At 38.6% G+C, this 20687-nt stretch overlaps 3 protein-coding genes across 6 annotated transcripts; 1 reads left to right on the forward strand and 2 right to left on the reverse strand.

The window, feature by feature from the left end:
- Positions 1–1263: 1263 nt before the first annotated feature.
- On the reverse strand, positions 1264–3106 carry LOC140787564 (uncharacterized). Its single transcript, XM_073136551.1, has 2 exons — positions 2758–3106; positions 1264–2608 (listed from the first exon to the last, which is right to left on the reverse strand). The coding sequence occupies exons 1-2, from the start codon at positions 3034–3036 to the stop codon at positions 1424–1426; spliced, it is 1464 nt and encodes a 487-aa protein (XP_072992652.1). The 5' UTR covers positions 3037–3106; the 3' UTR covers positions 1264–1423.
- Positions 3107–3336: 230 nt separating this feature from the next.
- LOC140787565 (protein NETWORKED 1D-like) lies at positions 3337–13357 on the reverse strand. 3 transcript variants are annotated; one of them, XM_073136553.1, is made up of 8 exons: positions 13183–13322; positions 12891–12951; positions 12628–12724; positions 12441–12525; positions 11453–11728; positions 7108–10670; positions 4935–6902; positions 3337–4644 (listed from the first exon to the last, which is right to left on the reverse strand). In XM_073136553.1, exons 5-8 carry the CDS (start codon positions 11553–11555, stop codon positions 3499–3501), a joined length of 6780 nt encoding a protein of 2259 aa, XP_072992654.1. In that variant the 5' UTR covers positions 11556–11728; positions 12441–12525; positions 12628–12724; positions 12891–12951; positions 13183–13322; the 3' UTR covers positions 3337–3498. The 3 variants fall into 3 exon arrangements, with proteins under 3 accessions (XP_072992654.1, XP_072992656.1, XP_072992653.1); XM_073136555.1 differs by having other exon boundaries at positions 12891–12998; positions 13183–13312; XM_073136552.1 differs by lacking the exon at positions 12891–12951 and having other exon boundaries at positions 13183–13357.
- Positions 13358–15921: 2564 nt separating this feature from the next.
- On the forward strand, positions 15922–19848 carry LOC140786201 (serine/threonine-protein kinase 54-like). Of its 2 annotated transcripts, none has more exons than XM_073134459.1 (7): positions 15922–15951; positions 16673–17117; positions 17876–17997; positions 18150–18358; positions 18440–18614; positions 18855–18989; positions 19438–19848. In XM_073134459.1, exons 2-7 carry the CDS (start codon positions 16811–16813, stop codon positions 19642–19644), a joined length of 1155 nt encoding a protein of 384 aa, XP_072990560.1. In that variant the 5' UTR covers positions 15922–15951; positions 16673–16810; the 3' UTR covers positions 19645–19848. The 2 variants fall into 2 exon arrangements, with proteins under 2 accessions (XP_072990560.1, XP_072990559.1); XM_073134458.1 differs by having other exon boundaries at positions 15948–16174.
- The last annotated feature ends 839 nt before the right edge of the window (positions 19849–20687 follow it).

The following is a 20687-nucleotide window of genomic DNA, read 5'->3' on the forward strand; positions in this document are numbered from 1 at the left end:
AGACACGAGTGCATGGGTCTTCATGATAATGGTAGTTAACTTAAGATTTTATGAATTGGAAAAGATGGAAATTTGACTTTTGACTCCACCTTGTTATGGCAACGATGGCAACGTTGAAGACGTACGATCAAATAAATACTTGCGTACTGCTACTTTGACCACCAGCCCCCCCACCCCTCCTTCCTGTTAAAATATTCACCAGAGGAAAACTATTACTTATATATTGTTGCTTTCATAAGCCTTGTATGATGAACACTTCCAACTCCAACAATGCTCCTCCTGTCGTGGTTGTAAATGCAACTTCTATCTTAGCTAGATTTAGTCCTGCACACCAAGTTTACCTGAAAGTACCTCAATCACACTCCGCCACCAAGATCTGCTGAAGTATAATAATTTTTGCAATGCATGCTCTTCCCAGTTCCCACCCCCTTGTTTGTTGAACACTGGATTTTCTTCCTTAACCGTGTATTAAATATTAGTTTGCCCTGAATAATTAGAATGTTCAATAATCATGGAGTGGGGACTTAGAATGACCCACCGGAAAAAAAGCTCGGCTCTTTTGCACTCCTATGACCCATAGATGAGAGCTTTTTTTTTTTGTTGAGACAGCATTATTCTCAAAGTGGACCACTGCAGTAATCTCTCCGTGTGTCCCTCCATCCCTTGTACTAGTAGTTTCAGATTCTTTTTTCCCCTACCTCTGTTACCATGAGAATAGGCTTTTCTACCCTCAACTTTTGCCGTGAATTGATTTTGTTATTCTTTCATCTCCATGTTACCAGCCTTCCTATAGACAATATTGTTTGATTACATGTGGGAAGGCTTGTATACTTTTATGTGCAGTAGTAGTTATCTTCACATATATGCTTAAACGAAGAAAACGACCTTCTGACCGCATGAAGTTATGCTCATTTTCCTTCAACTAAAGTATTATAAGACTGATGGGCATTGTTCGTATCTTGTTTCAATTGCTAACAGGTATAGCGGTCCTGCAAGCTGTAATCTAAATTGCTACCGTAGTCGTTGTTCTCACCTTCTATACAGTTGCAGTCACGCTGAAGAAGGTTTTTTGTCACGCACACACTCGCAAAAAGAAGAAAGAAAAAGAAAAGAAAAGGAAGTCATCTGTTGTTTTTCTCAACAGCTTACTGCAGTTAACCATAAACAGCCTGGTTGAGCTTGTCAGGCATGCCTTTTATTAATTATCTTAGGTTCGTGCAGTGAATCAAGGAATAAAAATACGATTAGAATCTACATGATCAATTTATTTGTAAAAGGCATGATTCTATGAATATTATTATTCAAGTTAGTAGATAGTCACCTCAGGAAGTCAGAATTGCTCTTCAATTCCTAACAAGCACGAATACTTCTTGATGATTAGTTTGCTTGAATGGATTGCGAGAACCTCCACTCGAAAAACTTGCTAATTTCTGCACTGTGTGCCACTGCCACCATAGTACTGCTTTGTTGTTTCGCGTGAAAATTCTGCAAATGTCATCCCATCTTTCAGCCGAGATGTCAGAGGTGGGATCTTTTTAAGTATTTCTTGCATCGATTGATCAGCTGAGATGTCCGAACTCAAGAGCAGATCTCGTTTACAAGGCTCAGATGGCCCATCTCTTGATGCCAACTTCTCTTCACTGTTTGTTTCATCTTCAGCATCTAACGAGTACCCAGAATAAGAGAGAGTTTTGTCCCATGCTGGCTGCAAGAAAACAACAAAAGTCTCCCTGCTGATGTTTCCTAGTTCTAGAGGTCTGCTAACAGAGTGAAGTGTAGATCGAAGTTCACCTCTCGACAAGATGTCAGCTGCTTCCCCTACCTGAATGATGAAGTTCTCAGGTGAGGATTCGACTACAAAGACCTTGTTCTTCTTAGTGTCAAATAACTGCAAATATGTATGCCTATCTGGAGAAGGACATTCTTGACTCATTGATGTATAAGAACAATCTTCTGCTAGGTAAGATGAAAAAAACATAGGCGCCGTTAAAACAGTGAAGATTCCATAGTCATAGTGCCATTGTTGCCACAGATTGGAGAAAGAAGTTGTGCTGAATTTATCTTGAACCAACATGTTCTCCTGCTTCAATGGTGTCTGCTCATCCAGAATCATATCTTCCAATCTGGTGGGAGAGTTACAAAATGGTCTAGACTTGTATGCAAGTGAGTGGCAGAGTTTATTTGGTCCAACTTTTTTCATGGATGCTTTTGTTCTTCTGCAGGTCTCTTTTAGAATAATGTTATCCAGTGCCGAATGATAATGAATAAGCCGTCCCTTTGCACTGCCCGATTCCACAATGCTTCTCTCTAGCTCTTTGCTGCCAATGGTCATATCGCAAACTCGTGCAAGATGGATCCCAAGTTCCATCATGCAAAGACCAAGTTCCTTGAAATAATCCCCAAGCTGCTCAAAGTCATCATCATTGAAATCCTGGAACATATGGATAATTGGATTTCGTTCTACATTATCCTTATCTTTCTCTATGTCATCAGGAGTACTTGATGATGACACCGATCTAGATTCTCCAGCATATCTTAGTAGCAAGGCAAAGGAGGAGACACTCCTTTCAAGGTTCTTTAAGGAGACATCACTGCCCAATCCATGCTTCTGTAAATTTCCTAGAACACTAATTAAACGATCCATTGAGTAGTCCAAGGAGGCGAAAATTCGCTAAAAGTCAATTTTTTTCCTCACAAATCAAATGTAAAACCCTAGAACGGCGACAGAATCCAAAGAGATTAAAAAAAAAATGTTACCTTGAGGACTCGAACGCGGTCCTTGTGGCCGAGGAGGGCCAGCTTTCGAGCAAGAGGGAGAAGAGATCGCCGGAGAGCGGCGGCTTTCGGGGTCCCCGAGATCGATAGGAGACCGGGTCCCGAGGGCCCCAATGTTCGCATTACGGCGGCGGAGATGGATTGCAGGCGGATAAGATCCCGTGTAGAAGGAGAGATTGCATTAGAGGCGAGGGAGGAGAGGAGGAGGAGATCGGAGAAAGAGAGCTCGAAGAGCTCGAGCGTCCCGGCCTCCGCTTCCATTGTCTCTCTTCCTCAGAAGCTAGACGAGGTCGGACTAGTCGCTATTGGTTTTGGTTTATAATTATCCCAGTTGTATAATATGAATACGGCAACTTATTCCTGTCAAATTGCAACAATTACAACTAAGCCTAGCATATACCATTCGATATCAGCTACCTTTTAATTATATTCTATTTGATTATTGATTATTATTAGTTTTTGTAGTAATGATTGAATGTTGATCACCAAACAGCAAAAATTATAACAAGCCTACTGTATACTATTTCCATGAAGATAGATACTAGAATACAGCACTCCAACTTAACCAAGGTAATGCAACTATAGCATGTAAAAACTATAAGAAAAATCGCATGCTTCTGTGAGCGGATACATCCTTTATTCCTGTCTAGAAACAGCAATTGCTAGAACTAGCAGATCTAGCTCCAAAGTTTAATAAATATCCTAGTAAATTGAGCACAAAAATTAGTCGCCTTTAGTTTTAGGCCTCATGCACCCACATAAGGTGCCTGTTATCTTGCGTCTGCGTCCATCTTTCCTCCCGTAGAGATAATCTCGCAGAAGGACTCGAGATGCTTTATCTGGAAATCTAGTTCTTCTGTTCTCGTATTCTTCCTCAAGTTTCAGCAAGACATATTGGATCTTCTGAAATTCCAGCTCTAACCTTCCAATCTTTTCTGAACTTCTCTGCGCCTGTTCAGAGATCTTTCTCCTGCTGATGCATCCATTATGTTCCTGTCCAGTAGCTATAACATCAGATGATAAAACGCGATCTCCTGCTTTCTTTGTGTAATTGCTGTTGACATCGATCAGCTCATGGACAGCTCTCTCAGTCTCCTCTAACTGCACTTTGATCGTATTGAATTCAATACTCACTGGTCGCTTACACTTTTCAGATCCTTCCATCTTCCTCTTCAACTCTACTATGCTTGTTTTAAGAAGTGACAGCCTTTGAGCATCAGAAGCAAGCATGTCGAGCACCTTTCTGCTCCACTCTTGCTCGGAATTTAGAGCTCTTTCGGATATCTCAAGCTTGTCAATGGCCAACTCTTTTTCTGCTGCTAGTTCAGAAGAAGGGTACCCACTCTTCACTTCCACCACAGCCTCTATATCATGCTCACCTGCAACTGATGATGACTTTCCGCTCTTTCTGTTGAAGTCACCTTCAGTTGTTTCCCATAGTTGAAGCATTTGATCATCAAGGTCAGCATTTTCATGTCCATTCATACTAAATAGACTATCAGTGTTACAATATGATGAAGACTTAGATGCCTGATCAAGCTCAATATCTTTCATCATCTGTCCATTCTTTACTTTGCAGTGTTCAGCATCATCATCTTGAAGATTATCGTATTTATTTAGTTCCTTGACTTGTTTGCCTAAGCCACCATCTGCTTTAAGCTCTTCAATTTCATTCTTGGTGGTCTCTGGTTCAGCAATGGAATTATACAGCTCACGCTCCAAGAGAATCCTGGTGTCTACTATCAAGTTTTCCAGTGCGTCAACTTTGGCAATTGATTTCTGCAACTCAAGAGCTCCTGACAGCTCAGGGGCTTGATCGTCGTTTTGCATACTGCTTTCTTCATGCTGATGAAGCACCAGAGATGTATCCTGAAAAGGCACCAGATAGAAGTTTTAGGGAGAGAAAAAAAGAAAAAATGTACAATGGTTCAGACTTATACGAGGACAAAACAGGACCAGAGTAAAAGATCTATCTTATTTTGAATGGCGTCTCTTGCATTGATTGTGTCTTGTGTTTCCGACCGGAAGGATCCGAGTGGAAAATCTTCTGCTTGCTATGGTGTAATCCTCTAATTTAGGATCACCAACCAGTACCTAAGTTCCCCGAGATGACATTATAATAGTACCTAAGATGATAAGAAAGCAAGAATAGATATTACCTTTTTGTTTTTCAACCTCTGAAGCTTTAACAGTGAAACAGTGTGTAGTTCAAGAGAAGCAATGTGATCTCGTAGTGGCTTTATGAAGGGAAGATATGCATTCAAGTCAGCCTTCAATTTTATGTTTTTTTCCTCCATGTCAAAAAGCATTTTCTTCAAGTCATCAAAATATTCATCTCTTAGTATGATTTCCCTCCTCAGCATCTCTCCTTGGATTGCACCATTTACCATATTACTCTCACCTTCTATTATGAGCTCAAATATCTTTTCTTCCAACACAGAAGCATTAATTGTAGAAATCATAACTTCAGTTAGCAAGATAGCAATTTCCCTTTCACATTGTTCGACCTCATCTCTTCTGTTATGCAGTTCACAATGCAGATGCTCTTCTTTGCTTAGAAGAACACTAACCTCTTTCAGCAATCTACCGTTTTCTCCTTGCATCATCTCATTTGCTTGATGAAGACGCACAATCTCAGTATCCTTCTTCGCATTCCCTTCAGATAATGTGGAAATGGTATTTTCTTGCTCTTTTATTGTCAATTCAGCTCTCTTGATATCCAGTTGAAGGGCCTCCTGGATTTTGCATATTTCCAAGTTCTTTTCTTGTATAAACTGAATCTTATTGTCTGCTTCTACAAGCTCTATGTCCTTTTGTATCAGCAGTGCCCTTCCACTTTCAATTTCAAGGTTCAACTCATTTCTACTGGTGTTCAAATCATTCTCTAAAATCTGCAAGCGAGCCCTGAGCTCCTCCAAGTAGGCAACAGACTCCTTTAGGTGCATATTTTCTACTTCTAGTACTCCCATTTTTGCCTTCAGTTCTGTGACCTCATAGTCAAGTTCACTCTTGGCCAAGTGAAGAGATTCCATCTCATCATTCATCAACTTTAAATTTGACGTTCTGTCATTATGAAGACTCCTGAAGTACAAATAAAGGTGATCCAGCATCATGCCCTCTCCCATCATAATGCTGTTTTCCTTTTTCAGAATATCACATTCCTCGTTCAGGAGCAGAAAATCTTTCAGTGTTGATTGATTTTTCTTAATCAAGTTGCTAACTTCATCTTGTGATGTCCGGTAAGCTTCTTCTGACTTAGATAAGCCTCTGCTAAGAACTTCCATCTCGGTCTTCAACATTTCTTCACTCTGGTTGCTCGTTTGCAGTCCTTGCCTAAGTTGATCATTCAACTCCAAGAGTTCATGATACTTGCTTTGCAAAGCTGATAGTTCTTCAAATCTGGTCTCAAGTTCTCGCTCAAGAAAACAATATTCTGTTTTTAGATCTGCCACATCCAGTCCTATTTGCCGTAGAAGGGTGGTAAGAACTGATACCTCAAGATCCAGATAATGATTTGTATCCTCAGTGTCTGCAATTGAAATTAGAATATTTCTGATTTCATACAAAATACACTGCAACAGGATTTCGGCATTGATTCTATCTGAAGTTTCCAACTCCTTGTTGATGTTAAGTGTCTTTGAAAGCTGATGAATCCCCACTCGTAGCTTCTCATTATGCGCTGACAATGAATCGACCTCTCTTGATTGCAAGAAAACTTCCTGCTTAAGCTCTGAAACTAGCTTCTCTGCAAGTTCAGATGCCTTTATATGCTTCTGACATTCTTTCAAAAGAATCAAAATTTTCTCCTTCATTTCATGCACATTTTTTTCTAAGATAAATATACTGAGAAAAGCATTCATGCTTTTTAACTGCTCCTCATCAAGCTCCTCCTTCATTAGCAGTTTTTCTTCTTGCAGAAAGTGAATCTGGTTCTCTAAAGAGAGCAGCTTCATCTCATGCAACTGGAGCACAGTTGCATGCTCTTCATTCTTTAAATGCAATAGATCTTGCAACTCCTTGGCTTGATTTTGTGTGAGATCTTTCTCCCATGATAGGCACGAGTGCTTCTCTTCTAGCTCTACATGTCTACTCTCCAGGTCTTTTAGAATGCTTGTGATGTTTTCAACCTGAAACGAACTTGTAAATCAGGATTTATCCGATGGCATAAAAGCATAATCCAGTGGAAGACTGATTGGAATGTCACTTCACCAAATGATAGATATATAAAAGCTAAAGCTGGTTAATAAAAGATCTGATTTAAGAAATCTGAATAAAGAGGACCTTAGGTTGTAAAGTGGAGGACCAAGGGGAGAGTGTATCTTGAAATATTACCTGCAAGACGATATCTTCCTTCTCACCAAGAAGACTAGAGTTACAAGTTAGGAGAGACTGGCAGTATTCATCAGAATTTTGTAACTTTGCTCTCAGACTCTCGCATTCCACACTCATGTCAGATAATGTGTTTTCCAAGAAAGAATTTTGCTCTGATATCCTATCAATATTCTGAGCACAGATCTCTAACTGAGAAGCAAGATCAGCCTTTTCAGAAATATGTGTCGAAATCTCAACATTAAGAGAGCTATTTATAGTTTCCAGCATTTCTTTCTTTTCTCTCAGTGCTTCTAGTTCAACATTTGCATCTAAAAGAGAAATTTCCAAGACTGTATTCTTTTTAGAAATTTCCTCCATATTTTTCAACTTTTCTGAAAGAAAGTCTTTCTCAATAGCATACTTCTTGCAAACCTCCTTCAGCTCGGCGCTCCCATTCTGCAACTCCTCCACTAACACCTGGAGGTTCTCTGTGTTTTTAATTACTGTCTCCATTTGCTCTGTTAATTCTTGGTGCTTGTTTTCCAGATCATTTCTCTCTCCCTTCTCACGGTTCAGGTCTTGCTGAAGAGCTTCCTTTTCTGTTGTATACAATTCCACTTCATTTTCAAGTTTCTCCTTCATCCCCGTCAACAAATTAATTTCAGTATTGAGATCCTTTATCATCATAGCAGAAGAAAGATTTTGCTCATGTAGGATGTTAGTTTCCTCCTCAAGCTTGCGGACTATTTCCTCCAGATCAACGTTATACTGTTGCACCTCATTCAACTTTCCAGCCCATTTGCGGATCTCCAAATCCAACCTCTTCACTTCTTCCTGAGACTGGGAATGCAGCTTCTCAATAGAGAGAAGAGTCACATCAGCCTCCATGCGTTTCTTGCATTCACCTTCTAAGTTAATCTGGAGTTTTTCCATTTCTTCCTGCTTTTGCTCAAGTTCTTGTTGTCCTATCTTTAGTTTCTGTTCTAACATGTTCAACTCCACCTTTAGGGTATTATTGAGTTGTTCAGCTTCTTTTAGCTTCTCGACTTCTCTTGCAGTATCATCAGAGAGCTTCTTAAAGTCATTCTGTCTGTTAATAAGTTGCAACTCCATACTAGAGCATCTGTCAACAGATTGTTGATATTGAAGCAAAGCTGCATCTTTCTCAGAGTTCAAAAGTGAGAGCATGTCCCTTAAGCTTTGTATTTCACTTTCAGCTTTATGAGCACGCCCAGATTCTGATATTATCTGTTCTTTCAGGATAATCTGGACCTTTTCCATCTCTTCCTGCTTTTGTTCAAGTTCTTGTTGTCCTATCATTACTTTCTGTTCTAACATGTCCAACTCCAATTTTAGGCTTTCATTGAGTTGTTCAGCTTTTTTAAATTTCTCGACTTCTCTTGCTGTCTCATCAGAGAACTTCTTAAAATCATTCTGAATGTTAATAAGTTGCAATTCCATATTAGAGCATCTCTCAACGGATTGCTGATATTGAAGCAAAGCTGCATCTTTCTCTGAGTTCAAAAGTGACACAATGCCCTGTATGTTTTGAATCTCACTTTCAGCTTTATCAGCACGCCCAGATTCTGACATGATCTGTTCTTTCAGGATAACCTTGACCTCTTCCATCTCTTCCTGCTTTTGTTCAAGTTCTTGTTGTCGCATCATTACATTCTGTTCTAACATGCCCAGCTCTGACTTTAGGCTTTCATTGAGTTGTTCAGCTTCTTTTAGCTTCTCCACTTTTCTTGCTGTATCATCAGCGAGCTTCTTAAAGTCATTCTGTGTGTTAAGAAGCTGTGATTCAGTATTAGACAATCTCTCAACAGATAGCTGGTATTGAAGAAAAACTGCATCTTTCTCAGAATTCAGTAGTGAGAGGGTGTCCTTTAAGCGTTGTATTTCACTTTCAGCTTTATCAGCATGCTCACATTCTGATATTATCTGATCGTTCAGGGTAATCTGGAGTATTTCCATCTCTTCCTGCTTTTGGTCAAGTTCTTGTTGTCCTATCTTTACTTTCTGTTCTAACATGTACAACTCCAATTTTAGGTCGTTGTTGAGTTGTTCAGCTTCTTTCAGCTTCTCAGCTTCTCTTGCCTTGTCATCTGTGAACTTCATAAGATCATTCTGTGTATTGTGAAGTTTTACTTCCATATTAGACAATCTCTCAACAGATAGCTGGCATTCAAGAAAAGTTGCATCTTTCTCGGACTTCAAAATTGAGAGTGTGCCCTTCAAGCTTTGGATTTCGCTTTCAGCTTTATCAGCACGCTCACATTCTGATATTATTTGATCTTTCAGGGTAATATGGAGTCTTTCCATCTCTTCCTGCTTTTGGTTGAGTTCTTGTTGTCCTATCTTTACTTTCTGTTCTAACATGTCCAACTCCGATTTTAGGCTGTTGTTGAGTTGCTCAGCTTCTTTCAGCTTCTCAACTTTGTTAAGAAGTAGCGCTTCCATATTAGACAATTTCTCAACAGATAGCTGATATTGAAGAAAAGATGCATCTTTCTCAGAATTCATTAGGGAGAGGCTGTCCTTTAAGCTTTGTATTTCACTTTCAGCTTTTTTAGCATTCTCAGATTCTGATAGTATCTGATCTTTCAGGGTAATCTGGAGCCTTCCCATCTCTTCCTGCTTTTGGTCGAGTTCTTGTTTTCCCATCTTTACTTTCTGTTCTAACATGTCCAACTCCGCCTTTAGGCTGTTATTGAGTTGTTCAGCTTCTTTCAGTTTCTCAACTTCTCTTCCTGTTTCATCTGCAAGCTTCTTAAGGTCATTCTGTGTGTTAATAAGTTGCAATTCCACATTAGACAATCTGTCAACAGATTGCTGATATTGAAGTAAAGCCGCATCTTTCTCAGAGTTCAAAAGTAACAGGGTGTCCTTTAAGCTTTCGATTTCATCTTCAGCTTTATTAGCACGCTCAGATTCTGATATCATCTTATCTTTCATGTGTTGGCTCTCTGTTGATAGACGAGATACTTCTTGTTGTAGACGCCTAATCTCATTATTAACTTCCTCTTTCTCTTTAAGGACTTGCTTCTGGATGTCTTTGGACTCTAAAGAAGATACATTTGTCTCTTCCTCTTTAAAATTGAAACCTTTCCTAACTCCACCTTCAGATAAGTTTGCGCCTGAGAACATTGCGTTCAACTGCTTCAAACCTTTCCTGCTTGACAAGGCATCACTTTCTTCAGAGTATCCCCCATTCCTTTTAATGGCATGGAACTGTGAGGACAACACTAATGCATCATCAGGGTCAAAAATTGCACGAATGGTTGGGGGCATTTCAGGAGTGTGAGGTTCCTCCTCGATGCCAGAAGAACTGGAGGGTGATTCATCAGGCAATAGCAAAGGGATTTGGTTAGGAAATGCTTCCGCCATCGTTCGATGAGCCTGACGAAGAGCTCCAGTTGCATGATCATATCTTTCTGCTAAAGCACGGTATGCTCGGTAGAATTCTTCCACCAATTTCATAAGTTCGGGGCGTTTCTTGTAGTACATTTCTGCTCTTCTTGCAAAGGAATCAGCATCTTCTTCTATGAGCTTGATCATTGCTTTAACCTTCATGTCCATATCTGTCACAGGAAAGCACATCTTTTAGTTCATTTTTTTCATTTCTTTTTTGGCGAGAAGGATCTTTTAGTCCCATTAAGAGACTGTTCCGTAACATAAAATTACTGCAATATCTACTATCACAAAGTCATTATAAGTACACTGAAAATTCAGGGAGATAATGATAAAGAATGTTATAAAGATTCACTTGAATCATATAAAAATAACATCAATAACTGAAACATACACTAGAATGCCACTCAACGATGGTGATAGAAAGAATTCTATTCTGGTGAAAACTGGTTATACATTACCCTTTTGGGTCACAGACACCCCAGACTCTATATCTGTCTTTTTTTGTTACATTCTAGTTTCTATACGAGTATTGAAACTATGTCAATGAGTACATCCAAATTCCAAACATGATAAATATCAGTGAGTCGTGTACAGGCGGAGCTGTTGAGCATATATAGTTTGTTTCTTTACGGAACATAATCATTCTCCCATGGCATGTCCTATATAGGTGTTTACCCCAACTTGGACTGGATACACCTAACACCCGTGGCAATTTTTGCAAACAACCTTTCCTAGTTGCGTGGCATATTATTTTCCTAGTTGCTTTTCCCAAGTAAAAGAGAGTGTCATTTCATTTGGGGAGGAGAATGCAAGTATGCAATCCACCCATAAAAATTTGCATTTGATTGGTTAACTTGCAGAAGATTTTTAGAGGCTCAATAACATGAAAGTCATTCAAACTTCAATCCAATCCCTCCATTGTAAGACCACTTAGGATAAAAAGACATACCTGTAAGATTGTCCTGAAGCCACTTAGAATTCTTTGCATTGATATGACTGCCCAACCACCATGAGGACAGTCTTCTTGATTCAGGGTGTGACAAAGTTGCCATGATTTTAAAAGAGCAAATCAAAATAATCCAATTTGGACGAGAGAACTGGAGCTAACTAAGAACTAGATCCAAGCCAGAAGGAGAACTGAAGAGACCTTTGTGCCACATAATTGATATAGCAAACTTGGAGCACTTAATGTTTTGAGCGATACACCCTCACTTAGAACAGCAACCTATAAAGTCACATTTACAAATCCATCAGAATATGTAACCAACTGTATTGCTTTTCGGCAAAGCAAAACAATCTAGAGTCAGGTAACAAGATACAGGCAGAAGTTAAATTAGTTTGACTACGTGCTTAAGAATAAGTAAATTTACAGGAATTAGTCACATCCAAATAATACTTTCAAAACCTTGATACAGGAGACCAGATATAAACTAACACCAAAAACCTGCTTGAATGCCAAAAGGAATGAAAAAGAATTAATCTAATAAATGGAGACAATTAGAAAACGAAGATTAAAATAAGAGAGACAAGGAATTCTCCCTTTACTTTTGAAGTTTTAATGGAATCATTTGGTTAGCATACTGGTCAGAATAACATTAATCTGTTGAACTTTGTACTATTTTATCAATGTCAGTACCAAAAGTAGTAGATAAATAGTAGGCCTATCAGATAATACTTTGGCCCTTTTAACTTGTCATGATTTCTCTTTTGTATCTCCTTTAATTTTGGAATCACTTCCATCAAAAGTGTGAAGAAAAATTGACTATTGCATTGGTACTTCCAAAACACACATTATCACTGGAAGTGTAGTAGTAGCATAAAGGAACTCGTAATGATATAGTTCTCTAGGATGGATTTAGAACATTAGAAACTTAGATCATATCATGAGGTAAACGAATAAGAGATATCTTGGAATATAGTGGGGCAAAAGGACCTACCAGGTATTTGGCAGTGAACTTCGACAGAAATTGTACTGAGGGATTCAAATCTGTCTCAAATTCCCATCAATATCAAAGGAAAAACCTACCGCAATCAAGAGTAAACATAAGAACAAAAGATGTGAACTTACTAAGAAAGGGACAATATCTGGTAAAAAGATCATTGGTAGTATCTTAAAAATCAAACCTGAGAGATAGATCCACCAGTTCAGTTTTCAATAACACCTCTACTTCCATGTGCCAAAACAAAGAAAAGAAACTAAATACCTACAAATACAGCGCCCCTGCAAAACAAATTTAGACAAAGAACACAGAGAAATGAATTTATTCGCAACTGGAATGAAAAAAGAGACCTACTTCTGTTGGATTTAAAAACTACACGAGAGAAAAGATCGATTGCCAGGAGCCAAAAGAAGAGATCAAAAAGCAGAAAACACTACTGAATCTTACCACCAATATGGATGATGGATCCCAACTACCCATTTAAGTCCGTAATGAACCAACCGACAACCTAGAATATCAAAAGACTGGTCTTTGTTATAGAACTAGTAAGCCCGCCTTAGAACAAGCAAACAAGCCAAATCAGAGAAGATTTGAATCCCAAATTCGAAACAAAGAACGCTACTTAAGAACGCAAGAACATAAGAAGATTGCAGAAGAACACAGAAGATCGCATAATATGACAAGATTCTCACAAAGAACATGATAAAGATTGAAACTTTATTAGGGAGCAGAAGCCTACCATCAGCCAAAATAAAATGTAGTGGGTTCTCACTAGTAGCAGTGATGATAATAGATCTCTAGCTCCCTTTTTTTTCACCCACTCTCACCCCATTTCGTAACTCTCACTCACTCTCCCTCTCACTTGTTTTACATTCCTTTTTCGTACTGCCAAGAGGAAAGCAAAGGCTGCAACCAAACAGGAAAAGGGTAGCCATACGACAAGACAGCGAAAGGAGAAATCTTAGGTTTGCGAGTGGATTTTATTTAGAGGGTATCGGGGTTAATGCCAACTTGCCGAGAGTAAGGGAAATTTTATCCAGGTCTCTACTGGCGACATTGATATGGCCAAGAGAGATGCTTCTTTCTATGGGAGGACTCAGGACTGGCCTGGCCTGGCCTGGATGAATGTGCAAAGGACTCGAGTCTCCAATGTTATATTTCATTTACTTTTAATGCCATTGGTTTGGATTCCCAAGGTTCTAACTAATGTTTCTCTTATTCCCTCTCTGCTTCCAAATTATATCAAATAATAATTAAGGACTAATCCCCCGCCCTCCAAAATAAAATTAAAAAAAGAAAATGGTATCTTTGTAACTCTGATACCAATTCTTGGGCATTTAGTAGGTAAAGCTAGTGTGTGGACTTTGGTGGAATTCTTATAGGTGGGCGGTGGCGCCGGCCCCACTAGGTTGGGAAGCTGACGTGTACATACTCTTCCTTGCTGTTTCTCGGATAGGATTTGATACTTAAATACTTTTCTTTACGGTGGTGTTGTTATCTACTGCCATATTCTTTTTATCAAGTTATTATGGATGCATCTGTTGGACGGTTAATAGAACTGCTGAAGTTGAATATTGTGAGCATAATAATGTCACCTCTTCTTCTTCTTCTTCTTCTTCTTCTTCTTCTTCTTCTTTTTCCCTTCCTTTTAATTATTATCAGAAGAGACATTTATATTGGGGCCTCACATGTGCTCCTACTGCATATTCACATGGCTCACACCTCTCTCTACCATATGATGCTTAAGAATGAGAATTAATCACACTCTTACATACATGATAATTAAACTTAGACATCTCACATCCAATCCAAGAAAAGAGTGACAGGTTCTCTGATTAACAAAGAACAAATCCATCAGTTTTCATCACCAGGTGATAATTTTTTTTTTTCTTTTCCTCCAGGTGATCAAGACGACCGAGGTTAGCTTTTATGTCACTTGAAACAGACGGGGGCCTTGAATTATAGCAAGCAACAGCAGCAGTTGGAATTTGGAAGTAATTGGCACAGGGATTAGGAAATTTGAGGTTGTCTACTCTAACTTGGCAATTGAAATTTAATGCATTTGTATAGAAGTTGATGTCCTTTACAGCAATGCGTACCAAATTTTATGCTCCATCTGGTAGAATGAAGACAGAAGAACAGCTCATTTTGACAACAACAAGGAAGAAATATCACATTTTTATTGGGTATTCAAGGGGACTGAATTATTTATGTGATAGAACTATAAGATGCCAACACTTCTTTTATTGTCGGCTCCTTGTCCTGTAGCTATATATCAACATTTGCAGCTACAAATCTTTATATCAACCTTCAAAGTCCAAACTGCAAGAATTGCAAGTAAGACATAGAGGAAATATTGTTTAATGTCAAGATCTTATTCATTAACCATAATAAGCCCACATTACAAGCCCAAATCATATGCCATTTAAAATTAGGCCCAGTTTGCTACTTGATAAGCCCATAAAGGATATATATTGGGCCAATTTTATCCTACTAGTATTCGCTAAAACTTCTAAAATACCATAAGAGTCATTACATTTTTAAAATATTATAATTACCATCAAATTATTAAATTCTTTCAAAAATATTAGTAGGTTAGTTAAAGTGGTAAATATTTTATGCTCTAACTTCAAGAAATAAAGGATATTTTAGTGTTTTGCTTATATTCATTAACTTTAATAAGTATTTGTTTGCAATATTCATAGAGTATTCCGTTAAAACTAACTGTAAGGATAATTCGGAGAGAGCTAGCTAGAAAATTAGAGTCGTAGTTATGATATTAATTGTGATATTTTAAAAGTTTTCGATGGTAAAAAGGACCCCTTAATCTTATCCCTTGGTGTGATGTTAGCATGAAGCCGAAACAAAAGTAATATTAAGGCAATCCTAGGAAGATCCAAATCCCAAAATGGTTATATTGTTCCAAAATAGAAGAGATAATTCTGGCCTTGGTAAAATAACAAGTTCATATATCTTAATTAGAGAGTTTGTAAGGTTGTCTTTAACTTTTGCTCCACGTTCATGATTAAATTAATTAAGATCGCTAATCTGCCCATTTGCTCAGAGGGAACAAATTGACTTGTTTGGAGTTATTAGCAATGCGAACAAGGAACAAGAAAGGAATCCAACATAGGAGAATATTGAATCCATTTGATTTCCAGGTTGCCAACTTTGTGTCTTAGTTGTGCTTTGTAGTCATGCTTGACGATGACTTCTTAATTATTCCTAGTGATCAACAAATCCGATTCATAATATGAGATTCAAATTGTCCATATCTGTTGATAGGGATTCACTTCCTATCTAGCTAATAAAAGTGATTTGCTTCAACGGAATAGAATCTTTAAAAACTAATTGGAAAAACTAAGGCTGGGACTTGCAGGATTGTTGGTTTTTACTAATTACCATGGCTGAAAGCTTGCCAAAAGTTTACTGTCAACAGATATAGAGCTTTGTTGTGATGAGTCTGACAAATTTATACTTATTTGGTTATTCGTCAAATATTTTGAAGGTCAGAGAGTGTGATTTTGCAAAGATAATTATTTTTCTTTCTCTCTCTCTCTCTCTCTCTCTCTCTCTCTCTCTCGTCGTTGTTGTGTTTCTTAATTTGGTTGGTGTCCTCCTCCGGGTGTTTGTTTGGAAGCCGTTGTTGGAAATACTATTTTAAGGCCAGAAATCTCGCGCCATTTTCTTCTCCACCATCCTCTCTTTCCGTTGCTCGCTTGCTATCAAAGGTGCCTCCTTTCCTCCTTTTCGCATATATTTTTACTTTTATTTCCACCCCCCCCGTTTCCCCCAATCCCAGATCGTCTTTTGCCTCCTGCATGAGATCGTTTCTAGGGTTTTTTTGCTAATAATCAATGAAATTAGCCGCCTTTTCTTTCGGGTCTCTCGTTTTCTTCCGTTTCCGATTTCTTTATTTATCTCTGTTTCTGGATTTCGCTATTCTGATGCGTATTCTCGATCCAAGTTCTCCAAAGTTATTGCCGGCATGAATTGATATTCGTACCGCGTCTGCATCGGATTATATTCTCGTCTCGGGAAGTTGGTGTCACGATCCTTATTCCAGTTTAAATTCTGTTATTCTCACCTCTTGCTGTTGCGATTCTTCTTCTCTGACGTGAAGTTTTAGTCTTTTAATCCGTGGGCCTTGGGTCTTTTATTTTTCTTTAGGTTTTTACCCTTTCAAGGAATTAATCGAGGAAAGTCGTGAGCTCTCTTCCTAAATGCAGGTGTGGTGAAGGAGAGGCCTTTCTCCGGTCTCTGGATCGATATGGAAACAATCTTGTAGTATTAGACTGTAGAAAATTAAAGAGGGCCTTCATCTGGGTTTCTTCTTTGTCTTGTCTGGGACTGCTTCATTTGGCAATATGGATTCGAATAAAGGTGAAGAAAATGAGAATTCGAGGAAGGAGGGAGTAAATTCAAAGCTGAATGGTGTGGGAAGCTTCAGCAGCAAAGATATGTTCGTGAGAGCTGATAAAATTGATCTCAAGAGCTTGGATATACAACTGGAGAAGACACTCTCTAAGATTTGGATAAAGGACAATAGTGCTTCACAGAAGCCCAAGGAAGAATGGGAAATTGTTCTATCTAAGCTGGAAATAAGGTACGTCATGGCACGAGGGACGTACGGTACGGTTTATCGAGGTACCTATGATGGGCAAGATGTTGCAGGTACTAAATTCTTTGCTTTGGCATCAAGAAGGAACAGTACATTGATGGTCTGTCGATGCTAGTTTACTTTCATGATTTATACAGATTTCCTTGTTATTTTATTCTAGGCAAATACATGTGTAGGATTTTGTTTTTTAAAAAAAAAGTTTCTTAGTCAGATGAAAGCTGCTGTGGAAGAAATATAATGTTCCTCAGAGACATACCGATAAGAAAGAGATCTCTGTCAAAAGAATTTTGAGCATACCAGCTTGTTGATGCTTGATGTCAAAAAAGATGATAAATTGAGTTCCCTCAGAGCCCTTTTTAGCTATGGCCCCGTCAATTTTCCATTACTAGGTCTTTGATTGTAGTTTTGTTTGCAAATGAATGTTTCATTCAACTTTCAGTAGGCTCAGGATGAGTCAAATGAATAGTCTTTGGTGTCATAGCCAAGGATGCATGATATAAAGAACATGTTTCTCATGAGGAGTGAGAAAGAGAATATACTTCTTATGCATGTCCTTGGAGTTGGTTGTTTCATGCTATCATAGCATCAAGTAAATGCTCAGTTAAGCATTTTGTAGTGATAGTCCTACTACCATTCTCTATCTCTTGTTAACCAACACTAATGAGAGGCATTTGTTCCGCACAAATTTCCTTTCTTATACCAATCCAGCAAAATGGTTTCATACAGTCCTCCAAGTGTATCTATTGATTATATATGCAAGTCCCTAAACAACTTTTCATTGTGTAATTGTTTTCCCTTTCCTATGCTGTAGTGAAATTGTTGGATTGGGGACAAGATGGGTTTGTTTCGGATTCTGAATCTGCTGCTCTTCGAACATCTTTTCAGCAAGAGGTTGCTGTTTGGCATACGCTTGATCATGCGAACGTTACTAGAGTAAGAACTAAGAACTTATTTTAGTGGTAAATAGTCTCAAAGTATACACCTTTTTTCACTTATAACTCAATCTTGAAGAGGCATATGAATATTTCTATGTTGTCATTGCAATTAAATCTGTTAGAACTCACTCGTTGATTGACCTATTTCAGTTTGTTGGGGCATCGATGGGCACGTCAGACCTGAAGATTCCACAGAAATGTCCCACAAGCAATGACCATAGCTCCTTTACAACTAAAGCATGCTGTGTGGTCGTCGAGTATCTTGCTGGTGGAACATTGAAGCAATACTTAATAAAAAATCGGAGAAAGAAACTTGCTTATAAGATTGTGATTCAACTAGCACTAGATCTTGCCAGAGGGTGAGTATACCAATAGCAATGTTCTGCAGCTGCTTTACTTAAGTGGCAAAAAAAAGATGTAATTATCCTGTTATCTTGCAGCTTGAGCTATCTACATTCGAAAAAGATAGTACATCGTGATGTCAAGTCTGAGAACATGCTATTGGATACCAATCGCACTCTTAAAATTGCCGATTTTGGTGTTGCTCGTGTTGAGGCACAAAATCCCAAGGACATGACTGGTGAAACTGGCACCCTCGGATATATGGCCCCAGAGGTGCTCTTTCCTTTTTCCATGTCAACTAGTCCTTATAGATGAAGGTTGACAGGACAAATTGTCTCTTGAGTTCATACAACTCCGATGAGTCTATATCTCTGATATTTCGCTATCTGCATGTCGTGATGAACTAATGTAGAAAGAAAAATGCTCTGACCAAAAAATGGAGCAATAGTGAAATGTCTGTATGATGATATTCTAGTTGTCTAATTTGGATGGAATTCTGTCTTATATGTGCAGGTTCTTGAAGGCAAGCCATACAACAGAAGATGTGATGTTTACAGCTTTGGCATATGCTTATGGGAGATCTACTGCTGCGATATGCCATATCCTGATCTCAGCTTTGCTGAAATATCCTCTGCTGTTGTTCGACAGGTTTTTCTCATTACTAATAACAATAATTATGTCAACTATATTTTTCTCTTCGCCTTTCCAGAAACCCACATCTGAGACTTCCATAATCAAACCTGCAGTGGCGAAAGCATATTGTACTCATGCACGTATGATTTTCCTTAGATGCACCATACAGCAATATATCTGGATGTCGTTCACTCATTTGTAGATCCATATTTGCAAAAGATTTAAGGATTGAAGCAAAGTGCATGCATTTCATTGAAAATGGGGTTTTCATGTGAAAGCACATGAGGGATTCAATAATTACTAGTTGCTGTAGATAACCAAATCAATATTTAATCGTATGTGCATACCATAACCAAAACTCCTAGCTATACACCTATACCTCACTCGAGATTTGAGAATTGATAGAATCCAGTCATTCGATAAGATGTTAACCATACATTGACATACTCTGGCCTTTTGGCAGAACTTGCGGCCTGATGTTCCTCGTTGCTGCCCTAATTCATTGGCAAATATTATGAAGAAATGCTGGGACTCAAACCCTGATAAACGACCAGAGATGCACGAAGTCGTGAGGCTCTTGGAAGCAATCGACACCAGCAAAGGCGGGGGTATGATACCTGACGATCAGGCTGGTGGATGCTTCTGCTTTAATGCTACCCGTGGTCCATGATGATTCACCAAAGTTTTTTTTTTTCCGTTGTTTTACAATATAATGGTGGGCTAATTGTGATCTGTCTAATACTGGCATTTGAGGTCAGTGCTAGCGAGCTTCATTTTTTTTGATGCTTTGGTTTAGTACATGAAAGTTAAAAGTATGAAACCATCTTTCTTTGAATCAGTGTACTTAAAAATTTCAATGCTCTGGTTCTTGTTAGCTGTGTGCTCATTAAATCCTCAATTTCTGCCCATGGTTTTTACTCAAGGAAGGTACTGCGAACATTCCTTTCTTCTATTTGTTAAGAAGAAAAGATTACTAAGCTGTTAAAGTTCAAACCGAGTGAGTATCTGAATTCTGGTAGGTTGACTGGGAACTGTGATTGTTAGTCCATAGTTTATGAATTCGAATAGACTGAACATTTACCTAATTGAGCTGTTTCTCGGTGATATCGATAATATGATCATAGTTTAAAAAGTCTTCCCCCATGGAAAGAAGCTTTAGTCCAGCTCCACTAGGAACAGTGTTCAATTGTTCATGACTAAAAACAACACTGTTTGTGATCAGTTCTTGGTCACAACCACAAAGTTCTCCTTGTATTTTGACTTGGAATATGAAACAAACGAAGGATAGATTCGGTTATGTGGCCCACTTTGACACCCAAGTTGCATGGACGCCACCACAGAGGAATCCAATCGTACAGAAAAGATTTGTTGGGAGAATAGTTCCATATCCTCAACTTGGCTTCTCTCAATCCAATTTGATCGGATCGAACCGAATCGAATCTAATTCTTACTCCCAGTTTCTGGGTGCACTGCATTAGCATAGTGGGAGTGGAACATTTGCAAAAATTAGCCTGTGAGATTCATTGTATCTGGACCCTCCCATCTGCTCGGGAACAAGAACAATGCATCTAGTCTCAATCCCGTCCACCGTACGTTTTTCCCTTGGAAGAAAATTAACTCACTTCATCCAATGCTCACCCAAGAAGGTAAGAATTTGTTGCAATGAAGATTCTTTTGGAAATAGAATTCTCCTGCCATTAAATTCTTCCTTTT

The sequence above is a fragment of the Typha latifolia genome, chromosome 4 (genome assembly GCF_019914945.1).
Source record: "Typha latifolia isolate L0001 chromosome 4, TyphaL0001v2, whole genome shotgun sequence".
Classification (NCBI taxonomy): domain Eukaryota; kingdom Viridiplantae; phylum Streptophyta; class Magnoliopsida; order Poales; family Typhaceae; genus Typha; species Typha latifolia.

Excerpts from the sequence above, each read along its gene's own strand:
- LOC140787564 (XM_073136551.1), bottom strand. The coding sequence starts at position 3,036 with ATGGAAGCGGAGGCCGGGACGCTCGAGCTCTTCGAGCTCTCTTTCTCC. Across the intron at positions 2,609-2,757 it reads ACCGCGTTCGAGTCCTCAAG|AAGCATGGATTGGGCAGTGA; the intron begins GTAACATTTTTT and ends GGAAATTTACAG.
- LOC140787565 (XM_073136552.1), bottom strand. The coding sequence starts at position 11,555 with ATGGCAACTTTGTCACACCCTGAATCAAGAAGACTGTCCTCATGGTGG. Across the intron at positions 10,671-11,452 it reads GCTTCAGGACAATCTTACAG|ATATGGACATGAAGGTTAAA; the intron begins GTATGTCTTTTT and ends TTCCTGTGACAG. Across the intron at positions 6,903-7,107 it reads AGGAAGATATCGTCTTGCAG|GTTGAAAACATCACAAGCAT; the intron begins GTAATATTTCAA and ends AGTTCGTTTCAG.
- LOC140786201 (XM_073134459.1), top strand. The coding sequence starts at position 16,811 with ATGGATTCGAATAAAGGTGAAGAAAATGAGAATTCGAGGAAGGAGGGA. Across the intron at positions 17,998-18,149 it reads ATCATGCGAACGTTACTAGA|TTTGTTGGGGCATCGATGGG; the intron begins GTAAGAACTAAG and ends GACCTATTTCAG. Across the intron at positions 18,359-18,439 it reads GCACTAGATCTTGCCAGAGG|CTTGAGCTATCTACATTCGA; the intron begins GTGAGTATACCA and ends GTTATCTTGCAG.